Source organism: Tachysurus fulvidraco, chromosome 18 (assembly GCF_022655615.1).
Source record: "Tachysurus fulvidraco isolate hzauxx_2018 chromosome 18, HZAU_PFXX_2.0, whole genome shotgun sequence".
Taxonomy (NCBI): domain Eukaryota; kingdom Metazoa; phylum Chordata; class Actinopteri; order Siluriformes; family Bagridae; genus Tachysurus; species Tachysurus fulvidraco.
In genome coordinates, this window is record NC_062535.1 from 15686571 (window position 1) to 15706570 (window position 20000).

The 20000-nt window shown below is 39.2% G+C and overlaps 3 protein-coding genes and 1 long non-coding RNA gene across 6 annotated transcripts in view; 2 read left to right on the forward strand and 2 right to left on the reverse strand.

Annotated features, from left to right (window-relative positions):
• The first annotated feature begins 1447 nt into the window (after positions 1-1447).
• On the forward strand, positions 1448-4746 carry LOC113663680 (small integral membrane protein 28). Its single transcript, XM_027179076.2, has 2 exons — positions 1448-1989; positions 3533-4746. The coding sequence occupies exons 1-2, from the start codon at positions 1879-1881 to the stop codon at positions 3953-3955; spliced, it is 534 nt and encodes a 177-aa protein (XP_027034877.1). The 5' UTR covers positions 1448-1878; the 3' UTR covers positions 3956-4746.
• On the reverse strand, positions 2051-3645 carry LOC125139415. The gene is made up of 3 exons (XR_007138467.1): positions 3511-3645; positions 3316-3402; positions 2051-2612 (listed from the first exon to the last, which is right to left on the reverse strand). It is a non-coding gene; the product is annotated as an uncharacterized LOC125139415 (long non-coding RNA).
• Positions 4747-10551: 5805 nt separating the features above from the next.
• Positions 10552-14188, forward strand: LOC113663611 (mucin-2). 2 transcript variants are annotated; one of them, XM_047802922.1, is made up of 6 exons: positions 10552-10733; positions 11783-11927; positions 11964-12589; positions 12725-12785; positions 12928-12978; positions 13731-14188. In XM_047802922.1, the coding sequence occupies exons 1-6, from the start codon at positions 10577-10579 to the stop codon at positions 13801-13803; spliced, it is 1113 nt and encodes a 370-aa protein (XP_047658878.1). In that variant the 5' UTR covers positions 10552-10576; the 3' UTR covers positions 13804-14188. The 2 variants fall into 2 exon arrangements, with proteins under 2 accessions (XP_047658878.1, XP_027034763.2); XM_027178962.2 differs by having other exon boundaries at positions 11783-12589; positions 13731-14185.
• A 1968-nt stretch (positions 14189-16156) lies between these two features.
• zgc:66455 (uncharacterized protein LOC393502 homolog) overlaps positions 16157-20000 on the reverse strand; it is a 4581-nt gene continuing 737 nt past the window's right edge. Inside the window, exons 3-6 of one of the 2 annotated variants that reach the window (XM_027178978.2) lie at positions 19171-19566; positions 18208-18906; positions 17481-17540; positions 16157-16866 (exon numbers count right to left, since the gene is read on the reverse strand). In XM_027178978.2, coding sequence (XP_027034779.2) covers positions 16517-16866; positions 17481-17540; positions 18208-18906; positions 19171-19566 — 1505 coding nt within the window. In that variant the 3' untranslated portion in view covers positions 16157-16516. The remainder of the gene's footprint in view (positions 16867-17480; positions 17541-18207; positions 18907-19170; positions 19567-20000) is intronic. The other variant, XM_047803415.1, reaches the window with a different exon arrangement.

Consider the following 20000-nt stretch of genomic DNA (forward strand, 5'->3'; position numbering starts at 1 on the left):
TGCATGTCACCATTAGCATAATACCAACAGATCAATGAACAGAAAATGTGTATTCTGTAAATACACACTCCTGCTCGCCGTGCTGCAAAAAACAAAAACACTCCAAAGCTCAGCGTCAGTATACAAATTTCTGCAGCATGTCATGTGGCTGTGAAAATCCCCTGAGCTGTGACTCTAGATCACATTACAATCCCATATTTTGGTACTCTAGAGCTGATTAAAAAAAGAAAAGGCACTGATATTCAATGTGACACGACGTGATTCGTGAAGCTGAACGGTCAAAACATGCTGCTTGGAGCCTCTCAGTGAGCAGAAATGGGTTTGATTTCAACATCAACATTCACTTTGACAGGCATTACTATAACAGGCATTTTTATTTTTTACCTTTTCTAAGAATATTTCACCTCTTGTATTGTAGAGAAAAACAGAAATAGTGATGAAACACTACAAACACTTATAGTCCTGAGTGTCTACTTTTATTTAAGCTTCATATTAACACCATTGTGGACTGAGACATAAGGAAGATGTTCAATCATCAACATGTAATAAAGTTACAGACGACTGTAATGATGTCCGTTTATTGAAATAAAGAGGAGAAATGCTCAGTTACTCCACTAGGGGGCATATTAGAGCCTTAAATTCTATCATATACTGTATTTCACAAACAATTTATCTTCATTCATTCATTTTCTACCGCTTATCCGAACGTCTCGGGTCACGGGGAGCCTGTGCCTATCTCAGGCGTCAACGGGCGTCGAGGCAGGATACACCCATGACGGAGTGCCAACCCATCACAGGGCACACACACTAAGCCACACAGTGCTAACCACTAAGCCACCGTGCCTCCGATTGATCTTCAGTTAAATTAAATATAATCCAAATGAAGTTCATTTCAGTTTCAGGTTACAGCATGACAACACGTGTTTGTATCGGACCGCAGTCTGTTTGTGTATTGCAGGTGATATACAGTATGTTTGTGTATTCCTGTTTAACCAATTAGATAAGTGCAGATACATTTAGTGTTAGTAGATTTGTCTTTGGTCACTAAAATTAATTTGTTTTGGCATAATGCACAAATCTTAATTAGATTAGTTTTAATGTTCAGGTCAGGAGACCTTTTGGTGCCTGACGCCGTCAGAGCCTAGGGTTCAACATGACCTCCAGTCACTGTATCTAATCATTTTTATATTTGTATTTGTTTTTTTTCTAACCACACAGACCACTGCGTGGCTCAGGACCCCTGGAATAACTAAAGGTCAGATGTCCTACTTAGCTTGATGACTCTTCATGTTTTTCCACAAATAAAGATGTACCCTGTTCACTAATCCGGTCTCTCAGAGCGGCGCCAACATCTGTTTGTTAAGGCCACGCAATTCCTACACACACACACACACACACACACACACACACACACACACACACACACACGAGATAATGCTTAGTGTGTTTTGATTATCCCTCAGACAGTCGACTCCACGTGCCCGTGCTCATCACCAATGCTCATGCTCGCTGTTGATTGACAGACAGCCGAGCCGTCGCTCCCTCCTTTTTCCACCCATTCTCTATTAAAAGTAGGCCAGCTGCAAATCCCTGACAGATGAGTTTGTCTGTGTTTTTATCTTTCACGCAACAGCTTTAGCTGACCGATGCCCTGGAATCTGTTGATCTGCAAGTGTTAGCATGTGAGAGAGTCCTTAACTCAACTGCTTGTCTTTCTCTCTCCCTCATCATTTCTCTCTCGGATTTGAGAAACAACCCTATCCTGTGAGCCTTCTCTCGAATCTCCGCTCGGTCTCAAGAGACTCTTTTCCTTCCTTCTCATCCGTTTGCCATAGAGATCTTTTTCTTTATTGGTTCTGATTTTTTTCAGTGAAAAGGATGAGAAAGTTTCCAGAGAGCAGCTGGTTGAAATTCGGTCCTGCTGGGAGAGGATCTTATGACTGGATGTCAGGAGCTTCATTACCACCTCCTGAGGAAAAGCAGCTGCAGGTAAACCAGACAGTATACGGTTTTTCTACTCGTCCGTATATACTCGTTCTCTGTATTTTAACAACAAACCCTGAAATATACTGTACAGTGACGTATGAAGTGAAAGAAAATCACATCATAACATAAATCAATTCAAGAGGGAGCTTTATTTCATTTTTAACATGAAAACATTAACTGTAAAGAGAAAAATAGTATAGAAAATGATAAAGCGTCAGTGCATCAGTGCTTGCATGTGGATGAAGGGAGTCACTCCTATAAAATTTGGTCTCTTTTCTCTGTTCTTTCTTCCATCCTTCCTTCTTTCCATACTTTCTTTCTTTCCTCCAACCTTCCTCCTCCTTTTCCTCCAAATTTATGGTTCTTTACAGAGAAGTGTATTTAGTTCTAGTTTTACTGCACCAACACATCTTCATTACAGACACCTCAGTAGGAGTTAGATTGATTTCTGTAGCTATGTTTGTAACAAATCAGTTGATATAATCATCAGCAGAGTTGTTCGTTAATTGCGAGCATGAGGAGATCTGGAGGGGTAGATGGAGTGGTGGGAGACGAGGCACTGGACGTGGTGCTGAACTCGCTCTGAGCAATGGTTTACACACCGAGGGAATGTTTAGACTCAAAGTCTGCAAAAAAGGGCAAAAAAAACAACAGGGCTTTTAATTTTGAAAAGATTCACATATGTACAATAATAATTTGTTAATAATTGGTGCTGGTTACTTGATTTTATCACCATCTATTTTTATTAGTATGTAGTGTGGTTTCCGGTCTAGACCTTGTTTTGAGAACCATGGCACTGTAACATTATGATGTTCATGGTATGAAGGCTTGATGCCAAAATAAATAAACAAACAAATAAATAAATAAACTGCGATGGGTTGTCACTCCGTCCAGGGTGTATCCTGCCTCGATGCCCGATGACGCCTGAGATAGGTACAGGCTCCCCGTGACCGGAGAAGTTCGGTTAAAGCGGTAGAAAATGAATGAATGAATGGATGGATGGATGGATGGATGGATGGATGGATGGATGGATGGATGGATGGATGGATGGATGGATGGATGGATGGATGGATGGATAGATCAGAGTAGATCTATCTATAAACTTTCAGTTGAGTTTTTGCTTTCCCGATTAGATGGTTGTGCCAGGGTGTCAATGCAAAGACGAAGTGAGATCGTCCACTCTGAACTGTTCAGATATGTGCTTGGTTCCTTCCCTAACTCACTGTTGCTCTGTCATCTCGGTCATAATCGTGTTTGTAGTGGTGTATACACACACATACACACACACACACACAATGTTTCACCATTTTCCCTATTGTACCTGCTTACGTTTGGGGGGAAAAAATGAGCTTGATGTAAGGTCATCCAACGAGACAGCAAACCAGAAGGATTTCCAGGGATTAGAGTCTAATCTATCTGAAATGCAACATTATCTGATTAACATTAATGCAATAAAACATATGATTTTTTTTTAGAGCTATTTATTTAATTAACAAACAAAATAGACTAAACTTAGACTTTTACCTCTGTATACCTTTGTGTGCAGGGTTACCACTGGAACGAGCTCTTAACCGACCAGGATGCGAAGACTGAGATCGTCTTGTACGTTATCCTCCCACTGGTGTTGCTTTTCATCTTCTGCCTCACAGCCTTCCTGATCTACCAGAGATGCTCACGCAGCAAGCTCAGTTTGGCCAACATCATTGCGCTGGATCTTCAAGATACAGACAGCAGTGCTGAGATTCTGGCTTCACTCACAGCCAATGCCGAGCGTCTGAACAGCACCAGCTCCGACACGTCCGATGGCGTTTTTCTCATGGTCTACCTTCCACCTCCCTACGAGGAAACCCTGACAAAGATAACCCGCGCTGCCAGTCTCACCAGCGGCAAAGATGTGGAGTGCATAAAGATGGAAGACCTTGAAGCCAAACTTTGTCCAGAACTCAAATCCAGAGGGCATTACGTGTAACTGAGAGTCACAAATATGTGGAACAATTTTCAGTAGTCTGGAGGTGATGGTACACTTATTGAGACTTTTATCCTAGAGGACAATTCTGTATCGTCACCATCATATAATGTTTCCCTTTCACCCTACTAATGGAGCAGGCAGTAAATGCTCATATTAGGGCTTTTCACATCGCTCTTTACCCTGGGTTACTGTCGTAAAATAAAAACCCTGAATTTATCCACGGGTAAAATGAACGTTTAAATGTAATTAAGGATCAGATGGCTTTAACAGTGTTAACTTCATGTCACGTGTACAGTGTGAAATGATTTGCTATTAGAATGTCACTACTAGTCACGTAGCAAAAGACACCCAATCAGAAATGGAACAGCGCATGAAAAAACCCATATAAGGTGAAAACCAGAATGATGGAGTAGATGGTAGATGGAGTCAGGCGGCAAAACACCGATCATCAGCCGTAGAGAGGGGGAAATACATTGTGCCGAAACATTAGCAGAAGTCGAATATTAACGAACAAACTGCTGATCAACAAACTTATAAATACAAAAAAGATGATGAAATTGTGAAAGATAACAGAAACTGCTCTGGTGCAGAACCACAGACCTGAACGTTTTTCCCTCAGTAATGTGAAAGCGTGAGACGAGATGTTTTTTAACCCTTGTGTGTTGTTCGTAGTTTTGTTACTCAGCCAGTGATCGTGGGTCTGTTTGACCCGCTGTATTTTTGGGTTTTTAATTCAACACAATCAAAAATTTTATGTTATAAAACTCTACAGATGTTTACTTCATCCCAATTACAAGCAATATAAACAGCATATATAACAGGTTAATATTTGCCCTTTACCTTTATTAAATCACATTTTTTAATTAAAGAGCTACTTGTTTTAAGTTGTTTTTTAATAAAATGTAATAAAAAAAATTTTAAAAAGGAAATCAAATTTAATCAAGTTATGAGTGGGAAAAAAATCAACATATTTACAAGGAAGCAAAATTTTTCAAAACTGTTGATGTTTATGGATATGAGTCCCACAGACCCGAACAACGTACAAGGGTTAAACTGGTCACACGCTGGATTTATGTTGATGTGTAAATATGCAAATAAGGTTTAGGTATGTACAGTGTGCAACGTCAGATTATGAAGAGCCAGGATTCATTGTTAACTCCAGGTAGAGAATGTGTGCAGTGTGAAGTGTGACACCTTATTTACACAAACCAGAATCCTGTTTATACAGGGTTTACAATCACCAAGGACAATATTTCAGGTGTGAAAAGGTCTAGATTGAAAAAAAAAGATGTTTGTTTCATGCCTAGTCAAATAAGTAACGCCAAAAGTTTAAGTAATTAACATAATGCTGTGTGTTAGCTATGAAAAAAAAAACTAAGGCATTAGTTTAGTCAAGATGTTGAAACCGAATCTATTCTATCTTTTAAGACATACAGATTTAATGTACATTAACACCAGTGTAAAACCTCTGTGCTTGTGCATTATGTGTAATTATCCAATAAGGTCATGTGACCTACAGAACGCGTCTTTCTTTCTTTGCCTCTGTAATTATAAAATAAAACATCAGGCCTAATTTAAATGATTACATTTTCATCTTCAAATAAGTGTAACCCTTCCACCGAGCTGTTGTCAAGCATGAATGTTCATTTACCTTAAAAGTATTTCTAATAAATTTCTAATGTTTTTATTAGCCTTGATGCCCGATGACGCCTGAGTTTTGTTTTTTTAACATGCTTGTAGTGCATGTCCAGCTTTACACGCGAACCCACAGATCGTCTAAGGACATGTTCTATATCCCAATAGCCTGATAATCAGTAAATAAACCGGCGCTCAGTCTGGTTTCCTCTCAGCCGCCTCACACCAGCCCTGATGAGGAACACAGGAAATGAGGTAGGCTTTTGCTGTAAACAAATGTATTACCGTCCAAATAAAACATTCAGATATGACACAAAAAAAAACTAAGAAGCGAAAACCTCATGAAATAACAACAGGCAATTTGAACAAAAGACCAAACGAAAACAAACAACCAGCTTGCTAAGGCATGATGATGTAGAACTCCGAGGTAGTTTAACAGCATACGTGTTGTACTGCATGTGAAGGAAACGTAACAGTGAGGAGGTTTAGTGTTGGAGAAAACACCGCCGTCTTTCCCATGAGGATACGTCAGTCCAATCGCTCCATCTGTTCCCTGAGAGTTGTTCATCCTGAGAGGAATTGTGGGTAAAAAATACGCAGTATCAGAAAAATGTTCTCTCTCGCTCATATTGTGTTTGTCTGTTTGTCACTGAGTTTCTCACAGGCTCCCCGTGACCCGAGGTAGTTTGGATAAAGCGGTAGAAAATGAGTGAGTGAGAGTGAGAGTGTTTTTATTAATCCTAATCTGGCACCGTGGCTTAGTGGTTAGCACGTTCGCCTCACACCTCCAGGGTTGGGGGTTCGATTCCCGCCTCCGCCTTGTGTGTGTGGAGTTTGCATGTTCTCCCCGTGCCTCGGGGGTTTCCTCCGGGTACTCCGGTTTCCTCCCCCGGTCCAAAGAAATGCATGGTAGGTTGATTGGCATCTCTGGAAAATTGTCTGTAGTGTGTGTGTGTGTGAGTGAATGAGAGTGTGTGTGTGCCCTGTGATGGGTTGGCACTCCGTCCAGGCACAGGCTCCCCATGACCCGAGGTAGTTCGGATAAGCGGTAGAAAATGAGTGAGAGAGATTGTTTCTCTAAAATAATTTGATTCCAATGACCACATTGATCCAACTAGCCCAATTTAGCATGAGTAAAATAAAGAAAGAGCAAATAGTCAGTCTAGGAAATATTGGGCTTCTTGTAGATGACTGTAGTGTTGGATGCAGGACAGAGGGACAAGCATATAGTTGTGGACAAAGGGACAAGCATATAGTTGTGGCCAGACCTACTAATCTGCAGCAATGAACACCTACCTAGAGCCAATGATCTGATGAGGAACAAATCATGAACCAGCACAAGACTCACTGATGCACAGAAAGAAGCCAACAGAAGCCTTGTGATGCTCTGGGTTATGTTCTGCTGGGAAACCCTGGGCATCTGTGTGGATCAGGTTCACTCCTTCATCATAATGATATTCAGTCAGCAGGACAACGCACACTCCCGCTCTGCACACACTGTTCAGTTATGCCTGTTCAGTCGGGCCGAATAATAAACAAAAATCAAAACAAACGTGTAGCCAATGAGCAGAAAGGGGCGGGGCTTGTCAGAGTGTTCAGTGCACATGTGTGACATTAGCAGAAAGCGGTTTTAACATTGACATGGAGGATAAAAACAAAGAAAGAAAGCGAAGAAAGGCTTACGATAAGGACAAGAAGTAGGACGTGTTAATATAGGATCAGCTTTCCAGCGCTGGAGAGAACTGAAGGAGCAGGAAGTCGGCCACATATTCACAGGTTGGAGTTTCTCGAGTCAATAACTCCTGAGCTAAACGCTGTTACTACACAAATAACACCTCTTTTCTATCGTGGTAATGTAGAGAGGCAGCTACAACCGTGTTTTGTGTAGTAACAGCGTTTAGCTCAGGAGTCATTGACTCGGGAGACTCCGACCTGTGAATATGTGGCCGACTTTACTTAAGACGCTTTTCCTTCTCGATAGGTGAGTAACGTTGGTTTTGCTTTGTTACACAGAACTAATATATGCCTTTGTCCTTTACATGATTATGCTTGTGTGTCATTTTTGCTTGTTTGTTTATCTACAATCCTATTGTTCTTCCCTTCAGCTATGATAAAGACACATTTCTTTGCATTACTTGCCTGGGTTACGTATGTATGTGTGGGCGGAGCTATAAATATAGGGGTGGGACCCATTTGGGTTAGGGGCGTGTTTGTTTTGGTGATTTCGACATTGGCTTTCAAAAATCGGAGACCCGCCTTTAAGGTACATGAAGAGTTTAAGAGATCAGTCATCAATTCAATTAACATCAAACATCTCACATACTTCCGGTGTGACTGAAGTGTTCATTTCCCTTTTAATACTTTTGCGTTACAGATTTTGTGGACCATTTAAAAAATGTATTTAAAGGTGTTTCCTTGGTACTATTTGTACATCATTCCTTTTTTTATATAGCTTTTTAAATTTTATTCGGATATATAAATCAAATTCAAGCTTGTTTGAGTCACAAGACCTCAAGTTACTCAACGTGTTCTAGAAATTTGACAAGAAGTCCTAAAAGTATTTTTCTATGCCGAACCATCCAGAGAGAATATTATATCATTTGCTTATAAAGTCAATCTGAAAAGTTTTACAGTAAGAGATGGATAAAAAATAAGTGTCAAATAATTTGTAACCGTATACGTTTTATAAACTCTGATCTATAAAATCATTTATATATTATTTTAAACCTACAGACAAGATATTTAGATCAATATTCTAAATCGATCATCTTAAAAACCTTTCAAATTTTTTTTTTCTAAATAACCCTTAGGACTAGTTTTCCACACTGACCGATTACACAACATTTAAAATAAGCATTCTTTGCATAGCCTACCTTATTTTGCATTTCTCCATTTCCCGCAGTGGATGCTCCAGTGCATTTGTTTACTGAGCGCAACATGACACCCTGCTCAGAATATTTGCACATTGTTCAAACATTTGCATTCACTTTGCACCTCTCTCCCCCCCCCCTCTCTCTCTCACTCACTCATTCACTCATTCACTCACTCATTCATTCACTCACTCAGATGATGTGAGTTTTGTGATTATTTGGCCCAAAAAACATTTTATATGACGATGGTGATAAAATGTTTGGCATGTGCACTAATATACATAATCAAATTCAATGGGATTTCACTGGAACATTAACCCAAAATAGATGAACACTAAAAAAACAAGACACAAATCTCAGCTTTGATTTAAATTCCATCCAAATATGGCAGAGTATGCTTCGTTTTGCAATCGCAAAATCATGAAATCCTGCGCATACACACACGCACATCCACTTACACACGTACATACACATACGCACATAGACACACCCGCACATACACACACGCACATACACACATACACACCCGCACATACACACATACACACACGCACATATGCACATACACACACGCACTATCACACATACACACACGCACATACACACACCTGCACATACACACATACATACATGCACATACACACATACACACATACATAAATGCACATACAAACATACATACACGCACATACACACATACACACATACATAAATGCACATACAAACATACATACACGCACATACACACACCTGCACATACACACATACATACATGCACATACACACATACATGCACGCACATACACACATACACACACGCACTATCACACATACACACACGCACATACACACACCTGCACATACACACATACATACATGCACATACACACATACACACATACATAAATGCACATACAAACATACATACACGCACATACACACACCTGCACATACACACACACCTGCACATACACACATACACACACGCACATATGCACATACACACACACACTATCACACATACACACACCTGCACATACACACACACATGCATGCACATACACACACACATGCATGCACATACACACACACATACATGCACATACACACATACACACATACATACATGCACATACACACATGCACATACACACATACACACATGCACACACGCACATACACACATACATACATGCACATACACACATACATACACACACGCACATACACACATACCCACACGCACATACACACACGCACATACACACATACATACATGCACATACACACATACATACATGCTCATACACACATACACACACGCACATATGCACATACACACACACATACACACACGCACATACACACATACATACATGCACATACACACACGCACATATGCACATACACACATACACACTGCATGAACTCCTTGTGCCCATGGTTTATCAAGTTGTTGTAGAAGACCTAAAAACTGGAGTGTCCTGCACAGCACCCTGACCTCAACCCCACCGCAGACCTCCTCACCCAACATCAGAGTCTGAATGCACTAATGTTCTTATAGCTGAATGAACACATCCATACAGCCGCACTGCAACATCTACTGAAAATCCTTCACAGAACAATAACAATGAAATAGAAAAAAAATCTGGACTGTCATTTGTCAGGTTTGAACAAAACTCTACCTTAGCTAATAAGTGAGAGATACATTAGCTAGCCAACTGAGTAAGTAAAACCTCCAGTGTGCACCAATGTGTCTAGCTAATGCAATGTGACAGCTAATGTACCTCAGCATGTTATTGTACTTTAAAAATTAAAACTACAACTTTTTTCTTTTCTTTTGGTTTATACTTTACACAAAAAAAAAACAATCCAAAGATCTGAATCTCTGTGACTCTGTGTTTTAAAGCCAAGTCACAGAGAATGACATTCAAAATCCCAGGACCTTCTTTGTTTTTCCTCTCTTCTTTTTGGGTGGGTGAGTCTGCCTTTGCAAAGTAGCATTAGCTCATCTTTTTTTTTCACCATTTGCATATCACCTGACCTGGGAGCCTTTGTGACTCAGGAAACAAATAAATAGACCCACAGGCTCGTACACGCACATACAGACTGCAAAATGGGGCTCCGCATCGAACTGGAGATGTTGGCGGTTCTGCTGTTACTGATCCCAATTGCGAGTGATGGCCTGCTGGTGCCCAAGTGCTACCTAGTGGATCAACTAATGTCTGCTATACCTGAAGATGTGATGAACCGGGAAAAACTAGTGGCAGAACGTGAGTTCTTCTTTTTTTTTTTTTTTACAAGTCTACATCTGGCCTGAGTTCGCTCTAATACAAGAATTATTCATGACAACTGAAGAACTTACCAGTTACAGTTACGGGACACCAGTACAAACTTTTGCTTATTTTTTAACTTGATATAAGTTAAATTTCCTAATTCCCCATCTTCCAGAATGCACATTTAATAACATATTGAAGTACTTAATTTATTATTATTATTATTATTATTATTATTATTATTATTATTATTATTATTATGATGACATAATGTGTTACTTTAAACTGAACTGATATATATAGTTGTTTTGACACTTGACCAAACTAGAATGTGCTTCACTGTTTGTTTATATTTAATAAGTGCTAGTGAGGCATCAAGAAGAAAAAAGCTAGCAAATTTACCGAAAAGAAAAGACAAAAGTCGATGACTTGATTTTTTAAAATCGAAAAATTTGCAAGGAAAATATATTAAATGAAAAATTAGCAAGGACTATGAAGACATGTTCACTAATACGACAATACACGATAAATATCTTATACACTACAATACTCACAATACATGAAAAAAACAACAACAAAAAACTATTAAACAAGTAATTGTCTCCCCTGACAGTAGAAAGGCAAAATTTATTTTCTTTCATTTCATACATAAAAAGTTCTATTGAAGTTTAAAAGAACCTGTGGAACAATAAAGTCCTTTATGCCATGAAAGTGACGCTGGTGCTCTGAAGTTAACACACCTAAAATAGCTTCCTAGCAGCTGTCCTTTCACCTGTAGAATGCATTCAATTCCTTAACTGATTAAGCTTGTATTTGTTTGTTACTTTTATTCATTTCTAACTTAAAAACACAAATTGGAGCATTATTGTATTTTTGCTTTGCCTCAAAACTTTTTCCAAAGTAATATATATATAAAAAGGTTTCCATATCAGGTTATTGAACAGTGTAAAATACAGAGTTCTACGATGAAATGGGAGATATTACATAGATCAGGGTATTTATCTCTGCCCCATAGACCTAATTTCCCTTTTCCTTCCTTTGTACAGTCGTGTGCCATGTAGACATGTCATCGCATTTTAATACCAGCTGCATCATTCAGGGCCCTTCACGAGTTCCCCCTAGAGAGCGTAAGACCAGAGGTGTTCCCACAACTCCCAAGACCCTTAACACCACCACTAAACCCCCTCCTAAATCCTCCACTTTGGCCACCACTAAACCCCCTCCTAAATCCTCCACTTTGGCCACCACTAAACCCCCTCCTAAATCCTCCACTTTGGCCACCACTAAACCCCCTCCTAAATACTCCACTTTGGCCACAACTAAACCCCCTCCTAAATCCTCCACTTTGGCCACCACTAAACCCCCTCCTAAATACTCCACTTTGGCCACCACTAAACCCCCTCCTAAATACTCCACTTTGGCCACCACTAAACCCCCTCCTAAATCCTCCACTTTGGCCACCACTAAACCCCCTCCTAAATCCTCCACTTTGGCCACCACTAAACCCCCTCCTAAATCCTCCACTTTGGCCAACACCAAACCCCCTGCAACAGCCTCTAATTTTGCCACCACTAACCCCCCTACCCCTAAAATCATGCACTCAACTCCTGAGCCCAAGCTCAACCAGTCCCTGGAAGAAATGCTACTCGGTGCCAACAAATCGGCTACTGAAAATGTGATGCCTCCACCACCACCTCCTCCCAAATTCAACTCCTCGATGATAATGTCCCGTAAAAGAAGAGGGATCAATGGACAGTGGACCCTATATGGACTGTTCCAGGTGGCCGATGTTATCGCCTGCACCTCCTCACCCCCAAAACCCACCATGAACCTCTGCAACCTGTCCTGCAATAGTGAGTGTTATAGAAAATATCAAGCTTAATAAACAAGTCCTTGCCAGATTGTCTTTTTTTATCTACACCTTAGGTTTTGTCATTGCCAATTACACCAACACACGGTGACATTCTCTGTTTAATCTCTTTTTAAAGAGCTGATTGATAACGACCTCACTGATGACATCAGCTGTGTCCAGTCCATCATTAACTACAAGTGAGTAATCAGTGGTCAAAAACACATGCTATTAAATTTAAGCATAAATAGAAAAACATAATGTTAGCATCACATCATATAGTTTGATATATTTAATCTATAGAGAATAATATGTTTTTTGTTCTCCCAAATGGTCTGACAGAATCCCAGTCACTGGTGATAAGGATGAGGCTACGAGGCTATTAAGGACAATGTAAGTAAACAATACATATTGATAAGAAGCATAGGTATTTTTAAGAAACATACACTACCGTATTCCATAGTCAAATTTGTGGCTTGGTCACAAGACAAACTCTGAAAACACTGAGAAGCCAGGCTATCTAAGCTAGTTAGTTTTCCCTTGTGTCACTCTACATACCCAATTATGGCATGGTTGGACACCCCACTTGGCCTGTTCTGACAAACTTCACCTTAGACATACAAACTCCTGAAATAGTCAGATTCGTTGCTGTGGCCATCAGTTGAAAGGCTTATAGCATAAAAACATGAAGACGAAGTCTGTGAGGTACATACTGTAGAGAAACTTTCAGCAATTAGATTTACAATGTTTATTGAGCCAGCAGATAATGTTTTATTTCCCTGCACAACTGTGGTAACTGATGCTGCTGCTGTTTAGCAATAAATCTGGCATGTCTAACAAAGCAGTCAGGAAGAAGAGGCTGGATAAACTGACCATAGAATATAAATATTGTGATAGACTGGACAAATAAATAAAACAGTTGCTGATTCAATACATTTTTAGTTGTGTGGTTATAGGAAATGATCCAGGATTTTACCAGCAGCTCTATCAAGATAAATCACATCTCTGTTTATCATCAGTTTCAGTTTGGTCCATACTGTGATAATGCAAAGCTTTATAACGCTATTCTGTTACAGCTCACAACATCATTTTGTGTTTAAGATGTTCACCAGTCATTATTTGATCTATTCTGGTCTTTATTACAGGAAAGACATGCTCATGAACAGTTGCCCCACTGTGGACTACACCAACTACCTTGCTGAGTGTAAAAGTACATAGACGCTACCCGCTATACCTGATCAAACACCGCTTTCTTCATGGCCAGTGATGGGGCTATTTCTGGGCTTCTCTTATCATCCATAAACAAATGATGAATTGTTGTATACTGCCTTCAGTTTAAGAGAACGTTGACTCAGTTTTACTGTAAGCTCTGATGCAAGAATTTTGACGGTAGTGAGGTACTTTCAGAAGTAAAATACTATTTTTGTTGTTTTAATGCATGCTTTGAAAAGAAGCTTCCTATTCCTGCTATGATACAGAAATTAATATATGTTAAGTAGATTATATAAATAGATCTATATATTTCAATGGGAAAGAGGATGTCTTTCACTTTGTCTAAACAAAAAAACTAATAAACATTGCTGAGAAGATATCCAAGAAAAATTCCCTCATCTTGTGCTTCATTTGCAGATTGTGCATTTAGCTAACAGAAGAACTCACTAAAAAAGATGATTATTTTAATTAACACTGTTGAGCTCACTGAACAGTTCAGAACATCAATTAGATAATTGTTATATATGCTATTTATTTTAACACATCTGAAACTAACACCACTGTCTATAATGTTAATTGTAAAATGGTATATAATTGAAGGTAATGATAAACACCAGGTTTCAGAGAACAGGGAACCTTAGAGTGCTTGGAAATGTTGGAAAATTGCTCCATGATTTTCAGTCATGTTAACAGTGATGTTAACATTAATAGTTTCATTCTAAGTAATAAAGACAGAAATGATGTTTTCCAGTTGGGGCAATATTTAAAGAATAGAAAAAAAAGTAACGTTGTTGATTTTAAACACACGTTAAATAAAATCAAAATTGCCTCAGTACATGAACTGCTTACTGCAAATGTGCTACATTCTACAGACACTTTTCTGCTTATTGGTTGAAGTAATTTCTTTAACCGAGTTTTCTTTTTAATACCTTTTCCTCCCCGCTCATCATTCTTGTCTACAGAACTTAAAAACATCCATTAAAAAATTATTAAAGCATATCTACAAGTCTGCATACAAATAGTATGCTCAGGTTTGTTAAAACTAAAGACAAAATCTTTCATCTTTTGTTGAATACTACATCTAACATAGCAAGTCTGATATGATGCAGTGATGTGACCCATTACGAACAATACGTGTTAGCTAGCTAGCTAGCAAGCTAATTAACTTAAAAATGTTTATGGTAATTTGTTAAATCTTTACATCAACAAATGTATTGATTATTCTTTAGATTTAATGTAACAGACATGTATCGGCTATAATTCACAACTTTAACAGAACTGCTTATACTGAAAAATGAAAATATGTCGAAAGCTAATCAGTCTGCTAGCTAACAATGTTTTACCTCAGAAATTGCCTTTCACCAATAAACAGAGATTGGCACGGCTTCAATTCGGAGTTTCATCATTTTTTTAAGGAAAAAAAAAAGATAAGCAAGTAAATATTAACATTAAATATTAACAATATTACTAATCAGCTACGTCATCAGCTACCTCAGGATCCACTTTTTCTCTTGGTCTCGCGCCCAAATATTTGGCGCCTAAAGACTAGATCGCGTTTTGATTGGCTTGAACATGTAGCTCGAACTTGCTCTCATCTGATTGGTTTACGCTGCCGCCTCAGTTTCATGAGAAGCCATGACTTATTGCCTTCATGAGCTCCAGGTGTGTTTTAGCGCCATCTTGTGGCAGTATAAACTTTTGGAGCATTTCCCCCCCTTAAAATCCTGAAAGTATAGTGTGTTTAAACCTGTTTAAAGACGTAAAAACCACAAATTTTCCATCTGAATTATATTCATTTGAAAGGGGAAAATAAAATAAAATAATAATAGCCATATGTCAACTGACCCAAAGTGTTCATCTGAGTGAAAAGTTCAGGAATAAACAAAGAAATTATTATTTTTTTAATGATGAGCCTAATTAATTAATAAAATCAATTTGTGGCAATAAATATTAATATTAATTATTTATTTTTTAAAGATTAATGGTTCAATTACTACTAGAAATAGAAATGACCTACCTGTTTAATTTCATGACAATAACAAAGAGAAGGGTAGCAGTTTGCTAAAGTAGTTTGAAATTTGTATTAATGACAAAGATGTCTAATTTTTAGAGCAAAAACACTCCTAGGCTTTTAAGAATGTGCTGTCTATGAAGTTCAAGACTATTTTTGACTTGTAGAATTAGTGAACACTGAATAACAGATCTGCAATATTGCCACACGGTAGACAAGTTTTTCATTTCAAGTTAATGGGGACACATTTCTGGGGTAGAAATTAGCTCTACCCTGAGCTACGACAGAGCTGCTCATGCTAAGCCTTAACATAATTACAGCAGGATTGAGATTAACAGGAGAGAAACAAAAGATTTTTTTATTTTATTTACTTGGGCAGCATCAGGTGGCTCAGAAACTACACCTGATTTTTAATACTTTAATGACACTGGTGCGGAGTGCACAAGTACACACAGGACAACGGGAGCAGTTCCAGTGCTTTTTGTAAGCATATTCATATACATAAAATTAGGATAAACTTAATCCATGAAATTAGGAATACTTGCAAAAGTACTTGCAAAGAAACGATTAACTAACGATAATGCTGAATCGAGCAGAAATGAAAGTTCCGTAACAAAACACACTCTAAAAAATAGATAAAAAAACTAAACAAAACTGATGCTTCAAAAGTACAACTGCCAAATTATGTCAGTGCAGCTCGACGCAAGCTCAAAGCGCGTCATTCTCTTTCTGAGGTTTGCCCTCAAATCCATCAGGTGGCGTCAGAGGGCTGAACCGGAGCAGGGGAAGGTCATGGGCTCCACCAGCCAGGCGGAGGGGTGGTGGTGGTGGAGGGAGGGATCTGGAGGTACTTCTGTCATCACCACTTCCTGAGTTCAGGTTGTTGTTGATGTCGTTGTCCGAAAAGTTGCTGCTGCTGCATCGGCAACGTGGCAGAAAAGTCCCATGGTGGGAACGGCGATACATCACACCCAGCGCCACCATCAGCAGCACGATAAGGAAGCAGAGCAGGAAACACACGGCATACAGGAGCGAGGGGACTGAAGTCCTGCTGCAGTCTAGGGCACAGAGGAGAACAAAAAAAAAAAACAACGGAGAGAGAATTAGTTTCTATTATATATATATATGAATTAATAGTAATAACTGAAAGTCTATAATTAGTGTGGAAATAGTTTGCAGTTTTTTTTATTAGCGTTCTTTTTTTTTCTTTATGAGCCGTAGTCTATGAAACAGGTTGTAAAGTTTTAGAAGGACGTTGGCTGTTAAGTTTTACTCAGCATCTTGGAGAATCTGCCATTACTGTTTCTCTCACTTTGACAGTCACACTTGCTTTTGATGCAAAACCCATTGGGCTTTATTATCTTTTTTCTGTCTGAAATATTTACTGACTAAAACTACGATCACATACAGCTGCAAGTCTTTAGTCACTGTACTATGACGTCACCAGGGGTCCTTCCTACTAATGGTCACCATTCTAATAATGCTGATCAGGGGGTGACGCAACTAGCAAGGCCCTGTAACTGCTCAGAATAAAGATACATAAAAGGTACAAAACTTGTACCATCCAGGCATCTGTCAGTGGCTGTTTCAATAGGAAATGGAAATCACTCAAATTGAATACACTCTAAAATACACACGACCACAAACCATGGTGTTTTAATGCACCACTCACCGCCTGGAAAAGGGGAAGATTCAGTTGCAAGTCTGAAGTTTTGGGCAGGAAGAGATTTCTCTGTGTAGAAAAACAAAAAGTATAAAGGAAGGTTAAAGATAAATAGCTATGGATTTGTAAATGAGCAGGGTTCATTTTGAGGGGAAAAAAATTCACAGTTCTACATTTCTATCTCCAATACTTTATCATATTCTATTACATCTTACAACAGAAATAGTTCTGTACATCATAAACACACACGCACTCTGCACTTACACATTCTCTTTGGTTGCCACATCCTGAGTTTGTAAAAACTGATTACTTTATTGCTTTATTTTACATTATAAATTTTAAGGATTTCACCGTTCATGTCTTTTACAAGGACTAGCATTATTAAAATAAAAATAAAAAAAAGCTCCTTAGGCATGATTTAAATCAGATCAAATTTAAAGCCAAACAAGGAAATTTTATGCGTCATTTCCGTTCATCTCTCTTTGTCTTACTATACTGTAATTTGAAGGATTTATCATCATTATCAATTCAAAGAATCGGTATGATGGTTTAGCTTAATTACGAGCACACAATTTAAAAAATAAAAACACTTTCCAAAATTTGAAATGAAAAAATTCTTATATTGAGTAATACACTAGAATTTTTAAACTCATTAAAGCATACAAAAACTTAAAAAGCTTTTTCTGTTCTATATAAGAAGAACTACTGGGTTTAACCAAGTCACTAAAACATGTACCTTTTATTCTGTGAGATTGTTGAATCTTTTTTGAATTTGGCCTCTTCACTACAAGCTCTTCGGATGCACCGTCAGTTTCCATGGAGACCGGACGAACATCTTCGAGCAGCGGAGTTGGCGGCTCTTCTTTCAAGGGCTCGGATGGATGATCAGGATTCTGATTGGCCGCTTGGCTGAAGTGTGGAACCTCATTTTTCGTCCCGATAAGAGTTGTAGGAGACGACTGTGTGAGAACCGGTTTTCTTTTTGCCACTCTCTTTTTGGTAGACTGTGTCACAGTGGTACCTCTGGATGTGAAGATGGAGACTGTGGTATAAGTGGGAGCCAGGGAGTCATGTGGTTCATCATCATACATGGGGGTGTACTTCTCTACAGTTTCCCAATTCGGTTTTCCTGTTGGAGCTGAAACTCTGTCCTCAACATCATCCAGAGGTACAGCACCATGAAAGGGTACTTTTTGGTCCTTAGCTCCCCCTCTGATCCTCCGGCTCTCTCTAAAAGGTCCGGTTGTGGCCGTAAGAACCTCGTTCATCTGAGGGTTGATTTTGTGGCTGACTCCGATATCCTCAACATCATCGTAAACATTTTCCTCCAGATTATTTGAGATGCTTTTCTGTTTAGGGATCTCGGTCACTGCGTCTTTGGCTTCCGCTTTTATGATTTTGACTTGTTCTTTCTCCGACAAGTCTTTATTTAGATCTAAAAGAAGGAACAGACCTGTCTAAATAAACTTAGGTCAACTTGGGCACATAGATCAAGATCTAATATAATCATGTGGTGCTTTATTCAGGGAAAAGGTGTCGTGTGAGGATCGGATTACTTAAGTGAGAGCAGAATACAATTTAAAAACAAATGTAAATAAACAAAAATATTTTCAAAATGCATCACGGACATTCCCAAATCGCACCTCACAGATATGGACAACACTAAGAACAAAAAAATAACCCAAGACCACACCCTTACCTGGAGTTCTTGGCAGCTCAAAGGCCTGGTACACCCCATAAAACCCCCGGTGTGGTGGGTTCGGGTTTGAGCGGATGAGCTGCACCACATGCACCGTGTTTGAGATGGACGTGTACATGCTGCTGCTCCAGCAGCGCTCCAGGATGCGGTTCTCTCTTGTTGACACTGAAGACTCATCCAGGTGGATCTGATCCGTCTTCAGGTGGCACACGTGCTCTGGTGTCAGGTCCTCGAGGTAGATCTGTATACGTTTCCCAGGTTGCACCTGGATGGTCCAGTTGCACCAGAGCGCAGGATTCGAGCACAGGTAGTCGGGTGAAAAGAACTCACCGCTATCACCATGAAGGACCTGGTGGCAGCTTCGCAAGGCATAGAACGCATTTCGCTCGTGAGGTCCTTTCACACACACAAGTCAGGGAAAGAAGAATATACGAAAGAAATATCACCAGTACACATTTTACAAACCAGTGCTTATTTGTATAACCTCCTGGCCTTATACCCTTAAACAGAACAAATAATTATTTATAATAAGACATGATAATGTTCTGTGTTAAAATTATCTGAAGTAACATCATATGTAAAATGGCACATAGAAAGATTTTAAGAGTGAAAAAGGGTTAAAGAAGAAGAAGAAGCCTTTATCATAACCACATATACGTTACAGCACAGTGGAATTCTTTTCTTCACATATCCCAACTGAGGAGGTTGGGGTCGGTGTGCAGGGGCAGCTATGATACAGCGCCCTTTGGAGCAGGGAGGGATGAGGGCCTTGCTCAAGGGCCCAGTAGTGGCAGCTTTGCAGTGCAGGGGCTTGAACCCTGATCCTCCGA

Excerpts from the sequence above, each read along its gene's own strand:
- LOC113663680 (XM_027179076.2), top strand. The coding sequence starts at position 1,879 with ATGAGAAAGTTTCCAGAGAGCAGCTGGTTGAAATTCGGTCCTGCTGGG. Across the intron at positions 1,990-3,532 it reads CTGAGGAAAAGCAGCTGCAG|GGTTACCACTGGAACGAGCT; the intron begins GTAAACCAGACA and ends CTTTGTGTGCAG.
- LOC113663611 (XM_027178962.2), top strand. The coding sequence starts at position 10,577 with ATGGGGCTCCGCATCGAACTGGAGATGTTGGCGGTTCTGCTGTTACTG. Across the intron at positions 12,786-12,927 it reads CAGTCCATCATTAACTACAA|AATCCCAGTCACTGGTGATA; the intron begins GTGAGTAATCAG and ends ATGGTCTGACAG. Across the intron at positions 12,979-13,730 it reads ACGAGGCTATTAAGGACAAT|GAAAGACATGCTCATGAACA; the intron begins GTAAGTAAACAA and ends TCTTTATTACAG.